Source organism: Fusarium subglutinans (genome assembly GCF_013396075.1).
Source record: "Fusarium subglutinans strain NRRL 66333 chromosome Unknown NRRL66333_c0000066, whole genome shotgun sequence".
NCBI classification, from domain to species: Eukaryota; Fungi; Ascomycota; class Sordariomycetes; order Hypocreales; family Nectriaceae; genus Fusarium; species Fusarium subglutinans.
In genome coordinates, this window is record NW_023502129.1 from 91,946 (window position 1) to 114,131 (window position 22,186).

Here is a 22,186-nt window from a genome sequence, read left to right on the forward strand (position 1 = left end):
CACGAAAGAAGAGCAGGGCTTTGGGGGTGAATGAGACGGAGTCACTAAATCATCAAGTATGGAGCATCAAAACTGGCTTAAGAACAGAAGGCGTTGGGAGTTGGATTCGAGCATCTTGACATATAAGACGCCGTATACTTTTCATTCACACGGCCAACCTTTTATACTGTCCAAAATATAGAATAACCACAAGCATGAGAGAATCCAAAGTGCCTTGTATATATATGTGTGTGCATGGGTTGCAACGTCTAAGTTAGATCATACGCAGCCAAAGGCCTCAACCATCTCCCTAAGTTGTCACCGCGAAAGTCAAGACGCCGTTAAACGCCCCTCCTCGACCAGAGGCGTTATCTACCGTACAAAACATGTGAACCCCGCATCCCAGACGCAGTTTCCCAGGCTATTATTCCACACCCAATCAAATTGAACACCGTTTGCATAAAAAAGAGACCGATATATCCTTTCTTTCGTTCATCACGCTGTTGCTACTTAGTGCCCCCTATCGTAGTTGCCGGCAGGGAATTGTGCGGGAACATCCTCATAAGGATGGCCACCTGTTGGGTTGGCGTAGCTGGCTGGCATTGATGGAGGAGCACCGCCGGAGTGGTATTCGGTGTCGTTGTCGAAGAAGGTGTTGTTTCGAGGGGGGAGGGCACCAAAACGATCGGGATCCTCGTCATCGGCGCTATAGGGGTTGGCATCACCATAGCGAGAGTGGCTGTTGTAGCTATTGTTGTTGTAGCCACCGCCGTAGGCACTGCCCGATGGTTCCTGATCGTCCATGTCGACTCGCTCGTAAGCCTCATCGCCGTGAGGGGCCATGGAGAAAGCAGCCTTGTCAGGGTCGATGTTGTCACTGCCCATCTGGCGGTTGTCGTAACCTGGCAGGATGTTGTGGTTGTTGTAGTAGTTGAGGGTAAATGCGGAAACAAAAGTTGAACCAGCGAAGAGGAGGCTACAGGAAGTTAGTGAATATTCAGCATAGGTCGAGTTGAAGCACATACGTTACCAGAACACCACAGCCGACAACACCCTTGCTGATGCCGCAGGCCTTTCCGCATTGACCAGCGGCGTTGTAGGCAGCCTGAGTAGCAAAGGCAGATAGCCATATAACTGTGAAGGCAGCGTCAACAGCAAGCATGGCATGGGGTTGAGCAAAGCGACGAGTACGACCCCATCGGGGAGTCATGATGAGGAAGATCCATGCGGGGACAGAAAGGAAACACTGTAGATATCGTTAGCTCCCCATACAGATTGTGAAATAGCCGTCGAAAGGTTGACGTACCACTGCGAATGCCCAGCCATTCCTCCCAGTGACCTCTGCATCCTTTGCATTGAAAACACCAATCTGCAAACACCATGCGACCAGAGATATGATGATCTGGAAAGAGTGAAGGCCCAGTTTCAGGTTGGGGACGATGTCGGGGTCGATTTCAAACCGCATATTGGAGGCTGATGTGAAGACTTTCGAGATATGTAGGAGGGAAGATGGGGAGAAGATTCGAGAAAGCAATCCGCTCGTTGATAAAGCCAAAAATCAGGCTGCGAAAGTATGTATGTGTCTTGCTTGCTGGCTTTTCAGCTGAAATCGCAATGGCTTATGTCGTCTCAAGCCAAGATGAATCGGATCGTCGTCAATGCCTCTAAAGAGATGAACTCGCTAGTATGGGTCAGATGGAAAATGCAGAAAAAAGACACAAACAAAGAGCGTTATCGTTAGGGATTTGAAGATGTATGTATGCATAGAAACGATGTTGTTTTGTGTTGACAAAGGGTCAAGTCGTTAGTCTAGTGGACGATTGGGGTGAGTGCGAATTAAGTTCAATGGCCAACTTGGAAACCGAACCCTGACGAAACAGGTTCCAGCTCTACCTAAGGTACTCAGGTTCCCTGGCCAGCGGGACCTCCTCCAGCATGACGCCCGCCTAGGCCGGGGCAGGCCTGAGCCTAAGCCTAAGCCTAAGCCTCCACTGGCTGGCCACGCGTTGCTAGACGCAACAGCGCTGCAGTGGGTGACAGGGCTGTTCGATGTGGCTGTGTGGCTTTGTATATTCTCTCTAATGGAATCAATAACTTGAGTCGTTGTCTAGATTATCGACTAATTCATCGACCATGTTCAGGGCTAAATTCAGGGGCTCAATACCCCTAAGTAAGACTCGACAAGTTCTGCGTTACAGTCAAAGATGCCTTGTGGAATTTACTGTATGCCCACTTACCTCAAGGACTCGCCAAGGCATTATGGACACATCCATACATCAATGCCACAGCTGCGCCACTTGAGAAGAATTTAGGGGACCACAGTGAATAGAGGTCAACACCAATTAAACGCACTGGATTCCGAAATCTGCATAGCGGTATCTAAATTTATGCTTCAGCTGGATTGACAGGCCTCGGCAGTTTCATCATCATTCCGACTTTTATATAATCTCCATCCGAAGCGATCTCTCTACATAGCAATCATGATTACCTTGGCCTCGAGTGGCCAGTGTTGCTAGCTGCTCTATAATCCAAGGGTTATTAGTTCATTAATGACCTGATAGATCTGATCTGACGAGGACACCAAAAATGACTGACGCCACGATCGTTACGCAGCTTTGTTGACTTTCATGACGTTGTTTATCCGGATGTTACGGATGCTTCGCTGTTGTTGCATTAGGTTGCTCGGCAGATGCATCTTGAACACGAGGTGAATGTGGCTCTTTACTCGTTCGACTCACATGACATGACATGAATCGAGGTGACTTGACGATACAATGCAAATTTTGACTCTGATCAACGTGTCACTGATAAAATGTCGCAATTACGCGACAGAGCCACAGCGGATCCCAACGGGGCTCAAGTCCAACCTAATCTGCCTGTGAAACGGTCACATCAACAAGGGTCTATTACCTCCGCCTATCATTTTCCACTGGCATGTATCAACATGGGAATAGCTTCAGTTTTGTCATTAAAAAATGGAATATCAAAAACCCGATCTTTCATTGTGGATAAATCAATGAAGGAAACTGGACGCATAGTTGCTTGTATCTTACCACAATTGCCGTCAATGTCTTTTACACAGAACCCTGGCAAGGTCTGATGAGTAGTGACTCGAATTAATCACTGGAAAATTACAGTCCTCGAGGATCCGCGCAGTAATATTACTCCGTCTCCAGAACTCGCTCCTCAAATCTGAATTGCAACATTAGCTTCTTCTTGTCTAGGTACCTTATGCACTGATATACCAGAAACAATTCCCAGTTCTCTGACTATGACTGCAACGTCTCTATCCCTTAGCTCATCTCGACCATAGGATCATAGCAATGGCGGAATGTTTGAAGATAAAAGAGCAGCCTTCCTGTCGGACAAGCTGGTACTAGACCTTTATCGTATTTTTGCCACGAGAAAGAAGAACAAGACAACTCTACTAATGATATGATCCTTCAATTTGTTTTCTGGCGACTCTTGAGCCCAGAAGTCAGTGTCAGTCTGCATGTAATCAATGCGATGTATGCCTCGCAAACGGAAAGGATACACAGGAATGAGGCACAAAATCCATGCCCGTAAAGAGCAGATTTTATGACTTGAACGTCACCACTATCAGAGTCTCCGTGACAAAACCTGCTGCCACTACTGTGAAGAAGGCTCACTTTACCTAATTTGACAGCTCAGTTGACACATCTGTGGTATTTGCTCCATGCAAAGCAGCATGAGCATCACTTATTACTCATGTGCCCTCCTGATCTTATAGTAAACGAGATTCTGCGGCCCTCTATGAGAAACCCGCTTACTCTCATCATTCCCGAGAAGTTTGACTACAAAAGACTAAGGAGGGGTGTTTACGATTTTAGCCAGGAGTGTGTTCCCGTACCTTACTCGAACTTGGCTATGCCTGAAACAACTCATCCTGAAGAAGCCTCTGTCGTGGGTGTCGTGTGGTCGGTCCGTAGTTGCTGCACTTATCTTTGACGCAATGCTGTTGAGGGCGAGTTGAGCCTCTCGTATGTTGGGAAGAGGTTTCAAGATGGAAGTGTTGATCCTGTCTCACGATGCCCTCATTTGTCTTGAACTAACTTACAAACGGATGCTAAGCTCACCAAAGAATAGACATCACCAAACTCAACAACCCCTCAGAAGAAAGGTTTTCTGGACTTGGCACAAGGTTGGTCTTTGTGCTTCTGTGTAACCACCTCAGAAGAGTCTCCAGTCTCCAATGAGAGTGAGACTTTGAGGCTTTCCTCCGTGTATACGGTGTATTCGCACTGAAGTTTATCAGATCTGCATCACATTACTGAAAGCCTTCGCGCCAAGCTCAGTATGGCAATGGCTTCAGGGCAGGGAATCCGTCATAACTTAATCGGAAGGAAACATATCACATTCTCTCCGATGTGCTCGATTCCATCTGACCAAGCAAGGCACGCCAACCACATCAAGCCTCCTTCCAGCATCACAAGTGTGTTCTTAAAGTACATTTAATTCTTATTCATTGGGGGGGTATCTAGCTAATATTTTGACTATTCTACTTTCCTCCAAATGGCGTCTTGTACGCTTTGGTGGTATCCTGTTCTCCCATAGTTGGCCGTGGTTATCATTATTAAATGGATAAAAGAAACGTTTCCGAATATGGATGAGTTATGCAACGCCGGCGCTGGATGCATTCCTGAAAATCTTCCTCATTTTTTTGTTCTTTTGCCCTTGTTGTTTTATTGGCTGTTCTATAACAGAAGTGCGATAGGCACGAGCACAGCTATAGCAACACCGGCTGGTGGATGTTTGCTAGCTGCTGCACCATCAACATCTTTCGATGGAGCTGCTTCAACTGCGTCAAACCTCATCTTGGCGTAGCTGTTGGTATGCCTGGATGGTTTTCCAGGTGTCTTGGACTCGGCGTTTCTGGCAACAGGGCCAGATTTGCTTGCAAGACTGATCTTAACAAACTCGGCCATGTCTGGTCCCTGGCCACTATATTGAATGGCCTTGTGCTCAAGGACAGTGTTTTCAAGAGGCCTTACATCGTCCTCGCTTGAAGGAGAGTCGGTAGCTTCTGTATCAGCCACTTGAGTTCGTAATGTTGAAGGACGCTTCAAGGCAGTCTGGGCAGCTAGTGTTGCTGTGGGTACACTCTCTTGATATGGGGAGCCACCACGAGGATATGTCATGGTGGCAGTAACTGGCTCGTCACCGCAGATGCTGCAGGTCTCTACGCCAGAGGTGAAGCCATAAGGAACAGCAGTTGGTGTAGGATCAGCTGGCATAGCTGACATGCCCCTGTAGACTTCCTTGACTTGATAAGGGAACTTGGCGATGCCTGATGGTGAAAAGACATCGAGTGTTGTGGTGTATGTATTTGTGTAGGCACAGCCTGTGCAGAGACAATCCTGGCATTCAGGCATCTCAACAGTCCAGTACTTGTCAGCACCTTGTGTTGGCTCAGCCGGGCCGAAGCTGGTTTGAGTTGCACTGAAGCATTCTGTCATGGTGCGCGTAGTGTAAGTGTATCTCTGCGCAGCAGCCTGTGTCGACCACAGAGCACTGAGTAGAATAAAAAGATGCTTCATTATGAGGAAGAGAAAGGTTTTACTTGAATGAGTGAGTGAGACAGAGAAGCATGTGTGTGAGACAGGATCTACGGTAAATATCTATTCAGGGTCTCGAGAGCGCCCGCTGTTGGTTCCTTGCAGATTTTCCCCTGCATCACGGTAACTCTATCTCAGAGCCCATATCCGGTTCAACCAACAGCATCACACTTTTGTGAATTTGAATGTGACCCATCACATGGGGACCCTTCAGCCTCAGAGATCAAGGTCGGCCGCTTGGGTGAGGACAAGATCCATAAGCAGGCACACAGTAAGCCAAAATCTCCATCATGACCTACGAGATCTGGGATAAGGGCGCCAAAACTCTGTTTCGGGGAGTTTGTTACATAATGGGAGGCTGTCTGGGCGTATCAGGTGAAGCTATAACCACTCACAGAGCTTACAAAGCGTCAGTCCTGCCCGGATGAAGTGCTCCTGGGCAGACTCTCCTGGACACAACTCCGGACGATCACTGGAGACTAGACTATCTTGGCTCCCGTAACGGGCCGTAGATCGGTCAAAGGTTACACAGTGGCATTCTTTAGTGAGCCCACCATTTTGCTAATTCCGTCAAGTGTGGCGCCTGTCAAGATTCCCACTCGGAAGCTAAAATGATGCACTCACTGAACCCGTTGCTAATGGCCATAGCTCCTGAGGCTAGCACTAGAGCATTGCACAAAGTTAGAGTTGACTCAACGGTTCTCCAGCAGAGACAGAGCACACAAGAATCTTGGCAACCCCCCAAAAGCAGAAGTTTTGTCGTACGGATTGGGACATCCTGATCATATCATGACTTGGTAGTAGATCAGAGGCGAAATATGATGTTTTGATCAGCATTGAATATAAAAGACGGTACACAATAGTTGATCTTCATTCAAGGGACCAACAAACAGTACAGTCCAGGCAACGCCTCACTCTAATACTGTACCTTCTCGCCACTCTGCCCTACAGAAACAACGCTTGAGGAAATAACAGACGTTGTGCCATCGTTGTCCGTGCTTGACTTGACTTGAGTTGCCTTCACTTCAGCTCAGAGTCTAGCCCACGAATCTCTTTCCGAATCTGGCTACCTTCATCCTCCGAACAGCCTTTTAGCAGCATTTCTTAAAGACACCTCTTACACTCGAATAAACTTTACCATCAAGCGAGGTGGCTTTTCGGTGAAAGCGGCAAGGGTGGCGTTCCAGACCTCGACGTCTGAGACAGTGACTAGATCTAGACTCTCATTTCAGGACGCCGTATCAAGGACGACATAATTTTACAACAGACAGTAACTTAGCTTTTGCAGCAGATTATATGTCTATCAAGTCTTTAGCTATGGACAGTGCTCAAGCCATCTTACGATATATATTCCCATAGTAGACGGAAACTAATGGTTAGCTAGGCGACCATTCAGCGCTTCAACAAGTCCGTCGGCCGCCGTCTCTGAATATCTCGTGGCCAGGCGCTCTGTAGCTCTATGCCTACGTTATCTCCGGTTGAAATGCCCGCAAGCTTAGGAGCTTGGGCCGTAGTCTTTGTTGTGAATAACTCCGAAACTATCACCCAGTCCGTATAAGACACTGCCATATGACCCTCCAGCTGCACAACTCCAGGAATGCGAACCTCCACTGAACAGTATGTTATGATAAATACATCACTCTTGCACGATGTAAGCCGAGTTTAAGATATCCTGTCGTCCAATAGGGTTGGCTATCTTCTAGGTCACATCCTACAAAGCTTGGCCTTGAGGAATGGCCCCCAAAAGTGACAAAGTTAATTAGTGTCTCAAAACGGTTGTTTTCTGGCTTGCCAAGCTCGAACTGTGTAACACAAAGCCCCCAAAGGAGAATTTGAACTACATCGGTGTATGATCCAAGGTTTTAGGGGTGTAACAACCATCACGAGTTTCCATCTGCAACTCATGAGAGGCAAGCCTATGCATATTCTTATGAAGACATGACCAGGCAATACCCTTTATAGCGGAGTTCATTAGCCTATACTGAGGAATATAACGATATAATAAATATGATATTTGGCTAGGTGAGGTTATATCGTATCCGGAAAAGGGTGTATCGGTAGTAACTTGAGTGGTCGAGATCTATGTCTACCCCCTCGGATAAGATTCTCGACTCTGCCCGTATGAGCTCCAATCACGGATCTAGACCAACCTGAGGCTGGCTTAAGATCTGCCTTACCAAAGGTCTATATTCTGCATTACTTTATGCCGACTTTATGAGTATTCATAATGGTATCTTGAAATGACCCAAAGCTCTAGGCAGCAGAAGAAATTCAGAGCAATATGAGTATAGCGTCTTCGGCCGCTTTTCTCTCTCGGCGTAAGCTCTGAGGTGAGTTCCTGAACGTCAACCGAGACATTTTTGCTAGAGCTACCTATAACTTTTCCATCGCTGCACTCGGCCAGAGTGACCAGTCATGGTTTGAATCGAGCTAGATCTGATGGGGGTGATGAGGTATGAACTGTATAGAAATGTTTCATCTACGAAGCCATCCAGTGTTCAAGCTTGGGGTAGAAGATAAAAGTTTAGTGTTGATGGTTCTTGAAATCCAAAGACGAGGAATGCAGAGAGATCGATATGTTTGGAGACTTTAAGAAAGCTATCTTAAAAATCTCATGTCTTTTGAAAGAAGTTTAAACGGAAACTGTAGATGCTTCATTGATAGTACCGATCCCATTCAAGCTCTGGCTGAAACCTTGGCCCAGCGCTGTCAATACATTCAACTTTTGTGACATTATCCACAAATATCCGCGGTTTACTACATGTCTACCTATGATAGATCTTCAACCACTGCTTTAATCTATCCTTCCAGCATTTTCAATTTCTCTTTCTTCCGGTTCTTTCAACCCTCTTACGATATGATCCTCATTTACGAATCTGATTCACACGTAATCACCGTCTCTCAAGGGTCGAATGAAGGGTGTGCTGCCTCATGAGCGAGATGCACAGTAACCCAATGATAGCGAAGGCCAGAAGTGTAAGCCACACCCCCCTGAAGGCCTCTACAAAAGAGCCGATGACGCCGTCATACCATCCTTCAGGAAGATGCTTGATCTCATCCAGGTCATCTCTGATGCGTCGAATCTCATCTGCAGCTCCAGGCTCGGCACCGAATCTGTCCCAGAGTCTAGCTTTGAGGATGTTTTGGTACACAGCTGAGCCAATGGTAACCCCCACAGTACTGCCGAGGCTGCGTGCCAGATCTAAAGCTTATTAGCAATGCGAACTCAACAAAATACGTCTGATCAACTCACAGGTTGCAGAGGTGATGACAGCCTGCTGAGAGTGGTCAACAGCAGCAATGCATGCCAACAGCGTCGTTGTGAGGGTTGCGCCATATCCAGAACCGATCAAGAAGAAAGAAACTCCCATCAGCCACTTGGGACTATGCTCATTCTGGATTGTCAGAACCACAACTCCCGCAATCAGGAAGAGCAAGCCCACTACACCTAGTTTGGTGTATTTTCCAGTTCTCTTCATGATGAAGCCCGAAAGGAGAGATCCCACTGAGATGCCGATCGGGGATGGGAGAATCTGGATACCAGATTGCGTGGCACTACTGCCAAGAACCTGCAGGTACAGAGGAACATAGAAGAGCGCCCCCATTACCGCCATCGTACAGGCAAGATTGCATAGACAGGCGTTCAAGACAGTCCGGTCAAGAAGAAGCTTCACTGGTATGATTGGCTGGCGGGCCTTACTCTCCCAGAACAAGAATAAGCCAAATGTGATGAAAGCAAGGGGTATCGTGGTCAGCGGGAGAGGGTGAGTCCACGGCACAAGATTCCCGCCTGAGTTGAGGCCCAAGAGCAGAAACACCAAGAAAGAGGATGTCAAGAATGCTCCCATGAAGTCGATGCGTGCAAGGAACGACTTATCCGACTGCTTAGGGGGAACCCTGACCAAGAAATGAACTGCAACAGCAGAGACGAGTACCGGAGGCACTTGGATCAAGAAGGCAAGTCTCCAGCCCTGGGATGTGTGATCATTAATCAAGCCGCCAAACACACCACCCAGCATTGCACCAGATCCATAGCAGATGTTACCCAAGCCCTGGATAATGCCTCTCTTACGTAGAGGGACCAGGTCTGAGCCCAGGAACGTCGAGATGCTCATCAATCCACCACCTCCAATACCTGCGACGACGCGTCCTATGATCATGGTGGTCTGGTCACGGGCCAGACCACAAATCAGATTACCGGCTGCGAAGAATACATTGCTGAATACAAGACCCGGTCCTCGGCCAAAGATATCTGTTAACCGCCCTGAAATAGGTTGGCATGCGGCATTGGAGATGAGGTAAGCGGTTGCGAGCCATGACAACAAGCTGAGGGATTGGAACTCGCTCGAAATTGGTCCTGAGAGAGTCGCAATAATAGTAGAGTCGATGGCACCCAAGAAGACTCCGATCCACGCTGTACCAAAGATGAGAACCAACCGGCCAGTTGACACCTCCTCAGCAACAACGGTTGTCTCTTCCTCTTGTCCTGCTGGCAAGCCTCTATCAGGGTCATCTCCCTGAGCTTCACTTGGTGGTTCGGCATCTTGATTCTGAGATTGACTAGTAGACTTGAGCAATGGGGTTCGTTCATCGCCGAGTGCATTCGTGCCGTTTTCGGCCACGGCAGATGCTACGCTGCCGCTGGCAGATTCACGCATCGTCACTCTCGCCAAGCAATTGAGCAGAAGAGGAATCAATTGAAGAAAGACTTGGTGCGGGCGGTCAGAGCAGTTTCATGTATTCCCGTGTAAGACTTATGTGAGATGGAATTGAGGATTACTGACAAAAGGGCGTTGTTGATATATATCTGTGGTTACGATCGGCGACTATCGGCCTATCCGAGCAGCCGCTAGTATCCAAAATGGATAATCTTTCAATCGAGATAAGAGGAACCGGCCACCTCCAATTCACTAATACCCAAAGGGATGACGCGGGGATCAAGTAACCAATGACGTCTACGGCATTTCGAGAAAGGGTCCAGGGTAGTCTACGCCATGAAGGAAATTGGAATTAAACTGAATACATGTCATAACTACCTTCTTGTTGTCATGAGAGACGAAGCTGTAGTTAATTATCATCAGAATGATGCATCTGGGGACGGCAGCTCATCTTTACAAGGTAGCATGTGAAATGACGCGTATTTAGGACCCATCACTCATGAGTAAGTTTCATAATTAGACACCATGATAGCTCGACGGAAGCCTTTTGTTCATTTACATTCATAATTTATAATCATGACCAAGTCCAGACGGTACAGGCCCATACCTAAATCCATGTCTAGTCCATTGGGTACTTTTCATCATTAAATGCAACGCTATGCAAACTCATACCCATCCATGTCAGCGGTCTTTCAACTGGACAAGCAAACAACGGATTCAAACATCGACCGTGAACTATAGTGAGTTCTCAATTTCCATGAGGTCCTTGATACCCTCAGCAATGCCCTTGGCTTGCTCAGGGGTGAGACGAGGCAGGGGTCGTCGGGGGTAGCCACCATAGCCGTAGTAGCTCTGGATAGCAGACTTGGTGCCGGCAATGGCAGCCTTGGTCAGCACCCAGTCGGCCTTGGAGAGCTTCTTCTGGAGAGCTTGAGCCTCATCCTTCTTGCCCTTGACGTAGAGATCCCAAACCTTGACGCAGGTCTTGGGCATGACGTTGGCACCACCGGCAATGATTCCGCTACCGCCGCTGACCAGAGTCTGGATGGTGAAGTCGGCAATACCGCCGAAGGCAAGGTAACCAGAGCCTTCTTGGAAGGGGGTCTTGGCGTCTGTAGCGAGAGCAACGCGGGTGAGCTTACCGGTGCTTCCACAGGTAAACTTTGTGCCGACAATGTTGGGGTGCTGGCCGAGCTTGATGAGGAGATCGCTGTCCATGTCAAGGCCAGCAACGGCACCAGGATAGTTGTAGAGAACGATGGGGATGGGGCTTGCATCGGCGAGGTCGGTGAAGTAGTTGTAAATGGCATCCTCGCTCATCTGGGCCTTGTAATAAGAAGGAGGGAGAACGAGAGTGGCAGCAGCGCCAACCTCAGCGGCCAGCTTGCTCAGCTCGATAGTGCCCTTGACACTGCCCTCAGTGGCTCCGAGGAAAACGGGGACGGATTGGAAACCAGCTTCATCCAGGGCCTCTCGGGTAGCCTTTGTGACAGCAATTTTCTCCTCACGTGTGCAGTGAACAGCCTCACCATTGGAGCCCATGGCAACAAGACCGGCCAGGCCAGCTTGACCTAATCGCACGGCGTGCTTCTTGATGGTGGGAATGTCGAGCTCCTCAGTCTCAGGGTCGAAGAAGGTCATGACAGGGGCGTAGATCCCGGTAGGCAGCGACTTGGGAGTGGCGGCATGGCCATTTTGGCCGTTGGTAGCACCGTTAGAAGTAGTCATGATGAGATGTCTAGTGTGCCTGGGGTTGTTTGTTGGAGAATGATGGCTACCTTAGTGGATGGAGTAGACTATAAGAGACGACGATAGATGGAGGAAAAGTAAAAGACAGACAGCAACGAGCAGGAACGGGACAGAACAGGACAAGCCGGGGTTTAAATGAAACGCAGAGGGACTTTATAGCTAGTTAGCATACCTTACTATACGGTAGCGTATAAACCTCAAGACATGATTGATGTCGAATGGAACCGACAAATCCATTTTCGTTCGGTACCTTCGCTACGCTACCTCCCTTACGCTACTGTATCCGTACCTCGCGGTAACAGTAACCAGTTTGGGGGTGGATTCGCCTCGGGAAGTCAAGTGCTCAAAGGACCGTGTGGGTATTGGCTCGATCGCCCCCCAATTGGAGTAATGCAATGTAAGTCTGGAGAAGAGTGGACCACTGAAATACCCATTTGCGATGGTAAGAGTTGCGCAACATCCGGCAGACAGAGCTCAGAAGCGATGTGTTGGGTCTGAGGCTACGAGACTGTCATACGTCGTCACGTAACCTGGTCTCACCAAGCAGAATTGAGTACACCGAACGAGGTGATGCCGCACAATGCCATATCATGCTGCGGCTAAAGTCGACGGACAGATAGATAAAACCATCTGCAGGTCGTATACCCAGGCCAAGAGGATGCCAATATGACCGATTGCCTGCTTCTTCAGCTGCCGGGTGATCTGTTTGATAGGGATGCGAGATCGGCACTTCCGATCAGAGCGAGCCACCACCACCACCACCACCACGAATAACACAACTCTAGCACTGACATCTATTGATGCACCCTCTTCCATCACATCGCCAGTCTCAATGCTGGTTAGAGGCAGACGGACAGACGTGGGGAGCCGGTTAGGCGGGACGAACAGGAGACGGAGGCTTGAAGGTCTAGGAAACCGTTGGATCGCTTGGCAAATCCATGTTCAACATCCCGCGCTGAAGTCGATTAGCCGGCCGGGATATGAGCTCTACACTGTCTACAGTAGTGTACATTGTGTAGGTCCAGGTGGAGAGTCACCCTTTTGCCTTGGACCTCGAGCTGACCAAGGCTTGTTGTATTTTGCGGCGTCACGGTGTGTAAGAGAGGCAAAGTGCATAGGTTTATCGAGACTGACCGGAAGGTGACCGGGCTGTGCTTGTGCTTGTACATGCCTGTATGTACTGTACTTCCACTGAGTGTGTGCGCGCCCGAGTTAGTTACTTACTTGGCAGTGAGTGTAAAGTGTCGAGGTGAGGAATTTGGCGTTTGGTGTTGATGGGGTAAAAGTCAAAGTCTGGCTCTGAGTGGGCGGAGAATTTCTGGCGATGGTACCCCCAACGTGGCACCCCGATGCCGTGTTACGTGAGGGGTCAAAGTCACGAGACTTTATAAAGTTGATTGATATACATAGTATCAATTTACTTGGAACTGGATGCGAGGAAGCTTTTGATAGACTTTCGGCACTTGATTAGGTGACGACAATTGATGTTATCGACAGGTTACATTCGACGCTGAAACGGTTTCAACTGATAATTCACACGCTGGAATGTAACACGATAAACTCTGCTGCTGTAAACATCAAATCATATCACCCATGATTACCATTGCTTCCGGTCATGAGCCGGGGATTCTAGTGCCGTGGGGGTGGGGGGATATTGACGTTGACCCCTCCAAAGCACTAATCCTCCCGTCTCGCTCTGTACCCCTCACTGCACCTCGCAACCCATGTCGATTTATAGTGATGATCCTCTCATGGGTTTGGGGGCCGGTGGTTCTGGGAACTTCTGGCTTCTGGCTTCTGGCTTCTGGCTTCTAGACGCTCCATCGAATTTATGGTCCCTGTGAGAAATACCTCTCTAGTCAGAATGGGAAATGAATCTATCCTTCACCACTAGTCCAATACTCTCAAGAATTGCTGTCATGATAACCTATCGCCACTATAGATTATGTACTGTGAAGATCATTCATTCTCTCCAATTTTGACGGTTTCTGTCACAGTACGAGGGGATTTCCCCGCCCCCGATGTTAGCTAAGTACCTACTAAGGTATTGGCTACCTATGTGAGACAAACACCACCAACATGATCACCGAATCAACTACAACAGGATACATAGCAATAGCACGCACCATTATCTCAAGGATTCAATCTCATCTCTTCCCCTACCTACCCCTTTCTCCCCCAGATTTCTGCGAAGCTGTATCATCCCCACACTCACATGAGCACCTCAACTCAAGATTTATCCGGCATCATGACTCCATATTCCCAAAGCTATCCCTCTCTCTAGCTTGAGATTGGGGGGATTTGGCGCGGGGACTCATTTTTCCTCCAATCACGTCCGGAGAGAACCCCGAACTGTCCCCCAGCTTTGGTTCCAAGCTAGCGGAGACATGAGCGAGCATTCATAAGAACAGTATTCAGCCTTCATGTCCATCGTCTCATGATTGCGCTCTAGACCTCGTCTCTACACCCTCTCGAGTTTCATTTGACCTTCGTATACGTCCATACGTAATCTGGGACTCGTTTATATACCCTCATACCCCGTTTTTGCTCCCATCATAGCTTCAGCCCCTCCCCCGCCTTGCCCCTCGGCATAACATCACAATGGAGCCTCTCAATGTCCTCATGGTGAGTTGATCCAAAAACAACGGTCTCATACTCAATTCATGCCAGTTTGCTAATACGAAACCTCTAGATTGGTACTGGAGAGTACACCACCGGTTTCGTCGGTGGCGGTGCCTCTGGTTCAGACAAGAAGGTTGGCGTCGTTGGTCTCAGTCTCTTTGATCTGCGCCGTCGCGAAAAGGTCAACAAGCTGGGAATGGTTGGCGTCAATGGCAAGAAGTTCCCTGCTATTCGTAAGGATCTCTCGAACGTAGTTGTTATGCTCACGACTAACCTCCCCTAGGCGAACATCTCGACAAGAACATCCAAAAAGTCTACAACAACCTCGACACCTCCTTCGACTCATTCCCAGAAAACGACAAGGTCGACCCCGACGCTTACAAGACCGCCATTGACGCTCTTAAGCCTGGCGATGCCATCACAATCTTCACCCCCGACCCTACCCACTTCCCCATCGCAAAGTACGCCATTGAGCGTGGCATCCATGTCATGATCACCAAGCCCGCCGTCAAGGTCCTCGAGGAGCATCAGGAGCTGGTTGATCTCGCTCAGAAGAAGGGTGTCTACGTTTACGTTGAGCACCACAAGCGTTATGACCCTGCTTACGCCGATGCTCGCGCAAAAGCTCAGAAGCTTGGCGACTTCAACTACTTCTACAGTTATATGTCCCAGCCCAAATCACAGCTCGAGACCTTCAAGGCATGGGCTGGAAAGGAGTCTGATATCTCTTACTACCTCAACAGCCACCACATCGATATTTGCGACTCCATGGTCCAGGAGCGCGGATATGTGCCCGTGAGCGTTAACGCCTCTTCCTCCAAGGGTGTTGCTGTTGATCTGGGCTGCGACCCCATTACTGAGGATACCATCTCACTTCTCGTCACCTGGAACAAGAACGGCGAGCCCAGCAAGCGAGCCGTTGGTGTCTACACAGCCTCGTGGACCGCTCCTCAAAAGGCCGGTGTCCACTCGAACCAATACTTCCACTACCTCGCTGCCAACGGCGAGATCCGTATCGACCAGGCCAAGCGTGGCTACGACGTTGCAGATGACTCTATCGGTCAATTGATGTGGTACAACCCCTTCTACATGAAGTATGCTCCTGATGAGGATGGCAACTTCGCTGGCCAGACTGGTTATGGCTACATCTCTATTGAGAAGTTTGTCGATGGTTGCAGAGCTGTCAACTCTGGTAAGCTCAAGCCTGAGGACCTTGACGCCAAGCCTCTCCCTACTCTCAAGAACACTATTGCCACAACGGCTATTCTTGAGGCTGGCCGAAGAAGTATTGATGAGAACCGAGAAGTCAAGATTGTTATCGAGAATGGCAAGTGGAGGCTGGAGTAATGGGTACAAAGAAAGGAAAGGAATAGGAGAAGGATAAATACCATATGCTACGTGTAGAAATGTCTGATGGGTTACGACCAAAAGTAATGATCAAGCCTTTTGTTATTGCAGCCTTTTGAGAAGTGATCTACCGGTTCCTTATAAGTTAGTGAATCTGATTATGCTCTTAAGTCTAATGCGGGGTGGATACTAAAACACCATGCCCTTTAAACTCTTAAGCTCCACCAAAAATTCAACACCACAACCTTATATACCCTCGTTACAAAGCCGGTTTGGACCTCTCAATACTTCTCGCTACGTAAAAGTTCAAGCCAACCTCATATAAAACATTCATCCTCTCACTGTATAGCCATCATGCCTGAACCCCGCTTCTCCGATCTGATCCTCCCTCAAAATGAACAACTCTCCATGTCTCAACTTATGGCGTCTTTCAAACGCACCACACTTACAATCCACAACCGCCTGACTAGCATCCAAATCGACGCAGACTTTGTGGATGCGGTGTCTCAAGCATATGGCCCACGACCACTTGTGGCTAATGAACGTTGTGGAAGTTGGTATATTCCGCCTGAGCGTAAAGGCGCAAGTGCGTATTTTAAGAGTACGGATGGCCATGAGAGGGCTTGGAAATTCAGCACCAGGAGGTTGAACTTACATTTGGTTGAGCTTATTGAGAACCATGATGGGTATGTATAGAGGCCTAGTTATCTTCCCGTTAGCTGAGATCTAACATGTTGGTAGTATCATAATCGTCGACTCTACTCGGCGTGGAAAGAGTATGTTCTCTCTCATGACAACCAGAGTCTCGGATAAAGTGACGACTGACTTATATAGGGATGCCTGATGCCCTTTCTTCGACGATTCCTATCTGGTGCACAGTCCTCAACCTCACTCTTCTCCCCTCAAACCCATCCTCAGCAAATCTCTATCTGCCAGCTCATCTCCCTGCAACAACACACTCACAAATATGCGCACTCATCCCTGGATTCGTCGATTCCTTCAAGGCACTCAATCTCAATCTTCCAACATGCCTGACAAAACCACTCCGCCCATTCTGGATAACTCCAGACTCATCTCTTCCTTCTGTTCAAGACACATCCTCCATATTTGACGACTTCCGCCCTGTCATCTGCTGCACGGCTAGTCGCCGAGTTATAGGTAGCGAGATGGATGAGGGAGGATATATACAGGGTGCGGCTGACGATACTGAGATGTGGGCGCATGATCTTACAGCGCCTTTATTTTGGGAGAATATTGACGAGCTTCTCAAGACGCCAGAGTCTGAACTGCCAGATCTGATCTCCAGACTAGTCAGTGATCATGCTGCTAGCAAGAAGGACGAAGGAACGCAGATAAAGCTGACACCAAACATTTCAGTTTGCCCTATGCCACTTCATGCAAACCCTTCAGAATGCCGCATCGTCGTAACTCAAGACACCACACCAAAGGATACCTGGATAAAGTCCAAGACTTACATGCAAGCCGGCCTTGGCAAAAACAAGCTGGCTAGTCGCAACCTTCGAACTTCTCTACCTGAAATATGCGACTTTGCTGCTAAATATCTTGCCTCGGCCACAGAGCCTGATCAGCAACGAATTGTGGTGGCTTGCGAATCAGGGCGAGATCTATCAGTCGGCGTGGCCCTCGCGATATCATGCTACCTATTTGGTGATGAAGGGAACATCAAAAAATCAACAGAAGACGTCTCATTCACAAAGACTTTCATAAAGTCGAGATTGGGTGTCATCATGACAGCTTACCCAGGCGCCAATCCCAGCCGGGCCACTCTACAGAGTGTCAACAGCTTTTTAATGGACTGGCGAAAATGATGCATTTCATATAGAATATATATATTTAGGATCTGTAAATCAATCATGAGACATCGACCTTGTATCTGAGACAATAAGCTGCATCAAGTCTCAGTCTCAACATTGTCTCAAATGGCAAATGGCTACCATAACAGGGCAGAAGGTTCGTAAAGTTTATTAGTTCAATTGATCTAGGTGATTTGCTCCATCTCTTTCGCTATTTGACCGATATGTATTTTGGGTATTCCTTAAAGCAATTTCAACAACAAAGCTCGTTTTTTTAGACCTCACCAGCCTCAATCTTCTGCAGAGCAGCAGGGAACTCGGACCAGTCTCGCATGATGACAACAGCACCGGCATCGCTCAAGGTCTTCTCCATCTCGGGCTGCTTGTCCTCAGCATAAGGGCCAACATAACCGATGACCTTGATACCGGCACGAGTGCCGCTAAGGGTGCCGCTCTTGCTGTCCTCAATAGCGACAGCCTCCTCGGCCTTCTTGCCAAGTTTCTCTAGAGCGTGAAGGTAGATAGCGGGATCAGGCTTGCTAGTGGGCTTCTCGAGACTTGTAGCGGCAGAGAAGACAACATCGCCCTGGAAGTACTTGTCCTGACCAACCTTCTCGATGGAGGCACGGACACGGCGGAGGGCAGAGGAAGAAACTACGGACATGGTGTACTTGCCAGAAGCGGCAAGCTTCTCGAGCTGCTCATCAACACCAACACAAGGTCGGAGAGATTCCTTGAGCTTGGCAATGACGGCGTCCTCCTCCTTTCGAACATAGGTCTCCATGTCCTCAGGTGAGATCTCGATGTTGTAGTTCTTCTGGAGGGTGGTGAGCATGCCGCGGAAGTTCTGGCCGACGAACTCCTTGATGAGGGTCTCGCCAGTGAAGCGCATCTCGACTTGACGAGCCTCGCAGATCTCGTTGATGAGGCCTGCGCAAGCCTCGAAGGCAAGCTCCTCAGAGAGGACGAGGGTGTTGTCGCAATCGAACAGGAGGGTGTTGATCTAGAAATTGTCAGTGTAAGCGCGAATAAGATCGAGATTTCATGAGCCACATACCTCAGGCATTTTGGCAGATCTGAGTGAAGAAAGTTCGAGTGAAGAAGCAAAGACGAGTTCTCAAGAGGAATTGGATGTATTAAGAAGAGAAGAACAGAAGAACCTTGTGGAAACCAGGTGGAGCAGGGAATTGATGGAGGTGAAGGAAGAAAAGACAGTGACGGAGCTACTGTGGGGGAATGGAGGTTTTATGGAGGACCTGCCTTGGTTCAACGGAGCAGGGACTTTCGAAACTGTAACGGGAACTGGACCTGCCATTGCGACTACGACTACGACTGCCCGTAACTGCAATATGCTGTAATTGGAATATGCAAGTGCGACTGTGATGCCGGGGGTTGCCCGGGTTATCTTGCAATGAACTCTACAGGTTGTTTGATATGCATTCCATCTGCACCTCATGGGTAAGATTCAACAAGAAACCCCGCGTTCATGAACAGCTAGCTACCTTACCTTACCTTATCTCAAGGTGGCTGGTTAGCTACCCACCTTACAGCAGGGAGGGACTTTTATGTATCTTTCAACTTGAATAGTAAATCGAACAGGTAGAAGAACTATGTGCTGATAAAATACTTCTCTATATGCTAAAGAAAAATTGGCTTGTTCTTCAAGAACTGTCGATCGTCAACACGTGGAAGTCAGACAAAACAAACCCCTCGCAAGAACATCAACATCATATCGAATCAAATACCCCTCCCCCTCCATTCAGCCAAGGTAAGGTCCGACTAGGAACCGCCCAGTGTCGTCATCAAAGCACTATGAATCCCTGTTAGAACAATGACACTAAAGAGAGGGACCCGTTTTCTTCCAGTCAACCGGCCCGCATCAGCGACTTTGCTCTTTGAGCCTCTGACAATCATGGATTATGCTCAGTATGCATTAGACCGGCCTACAGTGATGACCTCGCATAAGCATATGTACGTGAGTACATTCAGGCTTCGGAGAGTTCGAACCGATAGTCCGTCTATCAACATTCATGGTCCATGTAAACAGTGTCACTCTTCAACGGCGGTGGACCTCCACTCCAATCAATGCTCTCGTCATACACGGCTCCTCTCCTCTACCAGTTGCGGGATTTGTAACATCCCATATTAAGCGATACAGAAAGTATTACCCTTCCCAAATCACGATCGTACCAGATGAGTTGTTTTTACCTCATATGGATAGTTCTTCATTTCAGCAAGTCACTCTCTTTCGATCTTGAATCTGTCGTAGTATTAGAGACAGCTACCATAGTATATATGACATCGTTTCTACCAAGACACCAATTAGAACAGCCGTCAAATGGATATCAAAAAGCCATATGATAATCAACCTCCTATCATTCTCCTGTCGCTTGTGTACTCTGGGCAACCAGGCCTGATCTTCCATGCTAAGGCTCGTGCCATCGAACTTCCACATTTTTTCATTATTCATTAGAATCCCAAACGCCAAAACACCATTTAAATGTATTACAGATCTTCCTAGCCGAATTCCGATGCTGCTGAGGTTGGGAAAATTCCCCAAGCAAACGTCTAGTATCCGGTAAGAGTTGCAGATAGGTTCGGCGACGGCGCCTCTTTACAGAATCTCCCTGAGCTTCTGCTTCTGATCGGCAGTCAAACTTGCTGGAAAGTTGATCTTGTACTTGATGACGAAGTCGCCTCGCTGGCCAGGCTTTTTAGAGATGGGCATACCCAGGCCAGGATACCGTTCCTCGCTGTTGGGCTGAGTAGGGCCTCCCTTATCGAGGTTGAGCTGTCGGCCGTCGATCGTTGTCACTGTCCTTCGCCAGCCGGTCAAGGCCTCCTTGAGATCAAGGGTTACCACATGGACAAGATCGTTATCCTCGCGCTTGTAGAGAGGATGTTCCTTCTGTAGGTTTGTTAGTTATTATTTCGTAGACAGAGTTATGATACGGTGTGCTTACCTCTTCGACAATAAAGTGAAGATCCTGGCGGCCTCCCTCTACTTGATCACCGACTCCGTTGAACTTGATCTTGGAACCCTTCTTCAGGCCCGGCTTGATAGGGACTTCAAGGATCTGGTCGGTCTGGACTCTCTTTCCGGTCTCATCGTAAGTCTTGCGCTTAATCTTCATCTTCTTGGTCACACCGTTAAAGAGCTCTTCAAGCGTTAGGGGCAGGGGTCGCTCGACTGTGGTAACCTCGGGAGTAGCTTCTCTAGGTCGAGGCTCGAAGCCTGAGCGTGTGCGTGAACTGCGGCTTCGAGGACCAGCACCGCCAAATCCGCCAAACATGCCAGCGATGTCGTCGTCGTCGCCACCACCATGCATACCACCAGCAGATCCGTTACGCATGAATTCGGCAAAGATTTCTTCGGGGTTGCTGAAGCCAAAGCCTCCAGCACCGCCGCTGCCGGTATTGAAGTGGAAAGTTCGGGTGCCGCCTCCACCGGGCATGCCACCTTGGAAGTTGAAACCTTCAAAACCTCCAGGCATGCCGCCAGCGGCGAACGGGTTTCCACCGGCACCACCTTCGGGCTGTGCGGTACCGCCGCGGAGTAGGAATTCGAGGCCGTACTGATCATATATCTTTCGCTTCTCGGGATCGGAAAGAATTTCGTATGCTTGTGAGCATTCTTTGAACTTTTCAGCCGCATCGGGGCTATCCTTGTTCTTGTCTGGGTGCCATTTCAAGGCTGCTTTCCTGTAGGTGGTGTGGTTAGCGGTGTTGGCCAGATCATGATGCTAGACGGAATGCGCAGTGGTTCCTATTTCAGCGAAGAGAATCTCTTTCGTCAATTCGCCGAGTACAAAACATGGTTTACTTGTGCATTTGCAAAAACAAGAACCTGATGAGAAAATGGTGTTTCTGTATTGCGCCGCTGCAACTCCGTATAGATATTGTGTACTTACTTGTATCCCTTCTTGATCTCGTCCTGAGTTGCCTCAGGCTTGACGTTGAGGGTGTCGTAGAGCTTTGTCTCTTTGACCATGATCGCGCTTGTTAGAAGTCGTGTTTCTCAAGATTATTTAGGTGTGCGATATGGTTAAATTTTGGCGAGCCAAATGAACCGTTCGATAGGGAGAGAATAACAAGAAGAAATGGGTAGCAATGTCAAGGATTGCTTATTGTTGATTGTTTGTTGAAACAGTGAAAAACAAACACCAAAAGTGCACTTCAGTATGATGAGAAGAAGTTTCGTTCTAGGTTGAATGAGGTGATAATGTGATGTGAGGTTAAAGAGAGATGTTTTAGTGCAAGAGTGAGTTTACAAAAGATGAGTGGGAATCCGCAGGTGAGGATTAAAAGATCAGTCCAGTGACGCTTCTGAGTCAAGGTCGAGAAAGCACTACGCCATGCTACCGTGACAATCTCCAGAAGCCACTGCTGGGAAATACTGGGGCATGGGACCTTGTGGAAGCTTCTAAAGTGAAGGGGGAAA

The 22,186-nt window shown here is 48.4% G+C and overlaps 8 protein-coding genes across 8 annotated transcripts; 2 read left to right on the top strand and 6 right to left on the bottom strand.

The window, feature by feature from the left end:
• Positions 1-489: 489 nt before the first annotated feature.
• Positions 490-1,444, bottom strand: FSUBG_6377 (chaperone-binding protein; the record flags this gene model as incomplete). The annotated part of the gene is made up of 3 exons (XM_036684568.1): positions 490-955; positions 1,005-1,225; positions 1,286-1,444. The coding sequence occupies 3 exons, from the start codon at positions 1,442-1,444 to the stop codon at positions 490-492; spliced, it is 846 nt and encodes a 281-aa protein (XP_036538092.1).
• Positions 1,445-4,694: 3,250 nt separating this feature from the next.
• On the bottom strand, positions 4,695-5,537 carry FSUBG_6378 (uncharacterized protein; the record flags this gene model as incomplete). The annotated part of the gene is made up of 1 exon (XM_036684569.1): positions 4,695-5,537. The coding sequence occupies one exon, from the start codon at positions 5,535-5,537 to the stop codon at positions 4,695-4,697; it is 843 nt and encodes a 280-aa protein (XP_036538093.1).
• A 2,909-nt stretch (positions 5,538-8,446) lies between these two features.
• Positions 8,447-10,213, bottom strand: FSUBG_6379 (multidrug resistance protein fnx1; the record flags this gene model as incomplete). The annotated part of the gene is made up of 2 exons (XM_036684570.1): positions 8,447-8,757; positions 8,809-10,213. The coding sequence occupies 2 exons, from the start codon at positions 10,211-10,213 to the stop codon at positions 8,447-8,449; spliced, it is 1,716 nt and encodes a 571-aa protein (XP_036538094.1).
• A 735-nt stretch (positions 10,214-10,948) lies between these two features.
• Positions 10,949-11,941, bottom strand: FSUBG_6380 (dihydrodipicolinate synthetase; the record flags this gene model as incomplete). The annotated part of the gene is made up of 1 exon (XM_036684572.1): positions 10,949-11,941. The coding sequence occupies one exon, from the start codon at positions 11,939-11,941 to the stop codon at positions 10,949-10,951; it is 993 nt and encodes a 330-aa protein (XP_036538095.1).
• A 2,622-nt stretch (positions 11,942-14,563) lies between these two features.
• Positions 14,564-15,931, top strand: FSUBG_6381 (NAD binding Rossmann fold oxidoreductase; the record flags this gene model as incomplete). Its single annotated transcript, XM_036684573.1, has 3 exons — positions 14,564-14,587; positions 14,655-14,817; positions 14,868-15,931. 3 exons carry the CDS (start codon positions 14,564-14,566, stop codon positions 15,929-15,931), a joined length of 1,251 nt encoding a protein of 416 aa, XP_036538096.1.
• A 354-nt stretch (positions 15,932-16,285) lies between these two features.
• On the top strand, positions 16,286-17,760 carry FSUBG_6382 (initiator tRNA phosphoribosyl transferase; the record flags this gene model as incomplete). The annotated part of the gene is made up of 3 exons (XM_036684574.1): positions 16,286-16,617; positions 16,673-16,707; positions 16,766-17,760. The coding sequence occupies 3 exons, from the start codon at positions 16,286-16,288 to the stop codon at positions 17,758-17,760; spliced, it is 1,362 nt and encodes a 453-aa protein (XP_036538097.1).
• Positions 17,761-18,019: 259 nt separating this feature from the next.
• FSUBG_6383 (haloacid dehalogenase-like hydrolase) lies at positions 18,020-18,811 on the bottom strand (the record flags this gene model as incomplete). The annotated part of the gene is made up of 2 exons (XM_036684575.1): positions 18,020-18,748; positions 18,803-18,811. 2 exons carry the CDS (start codon positions 18,809-18,811, stop codon positions 18,020-18,022), a joined length of 738 nt encoding a protein of 245 aa, XP_036538098.1.
• Positions 18,812-20,359: 1,548 nt separating this feature from the next.
• FSUBG_6384 (psi1) lies at positions 20,360-21,736 on the bottom strand (the record flags this gene model as incomplete). The annotated part of the gene is made up of 3 exons (XM_036684576.1): positions 20,360-20,653; positions 20,709-21,447; positions 21,657-21,736. 3 exons carry the CDS (start codon positions 21,734-21,736, stop codon positions 20,360-20,362), a joined length of 1,113 nt encoding a protein of 370 aa, XP_036538099.1.
• Between the last annotated feature and the right edge of the window lie 450 nt (positions 21,737-22,186).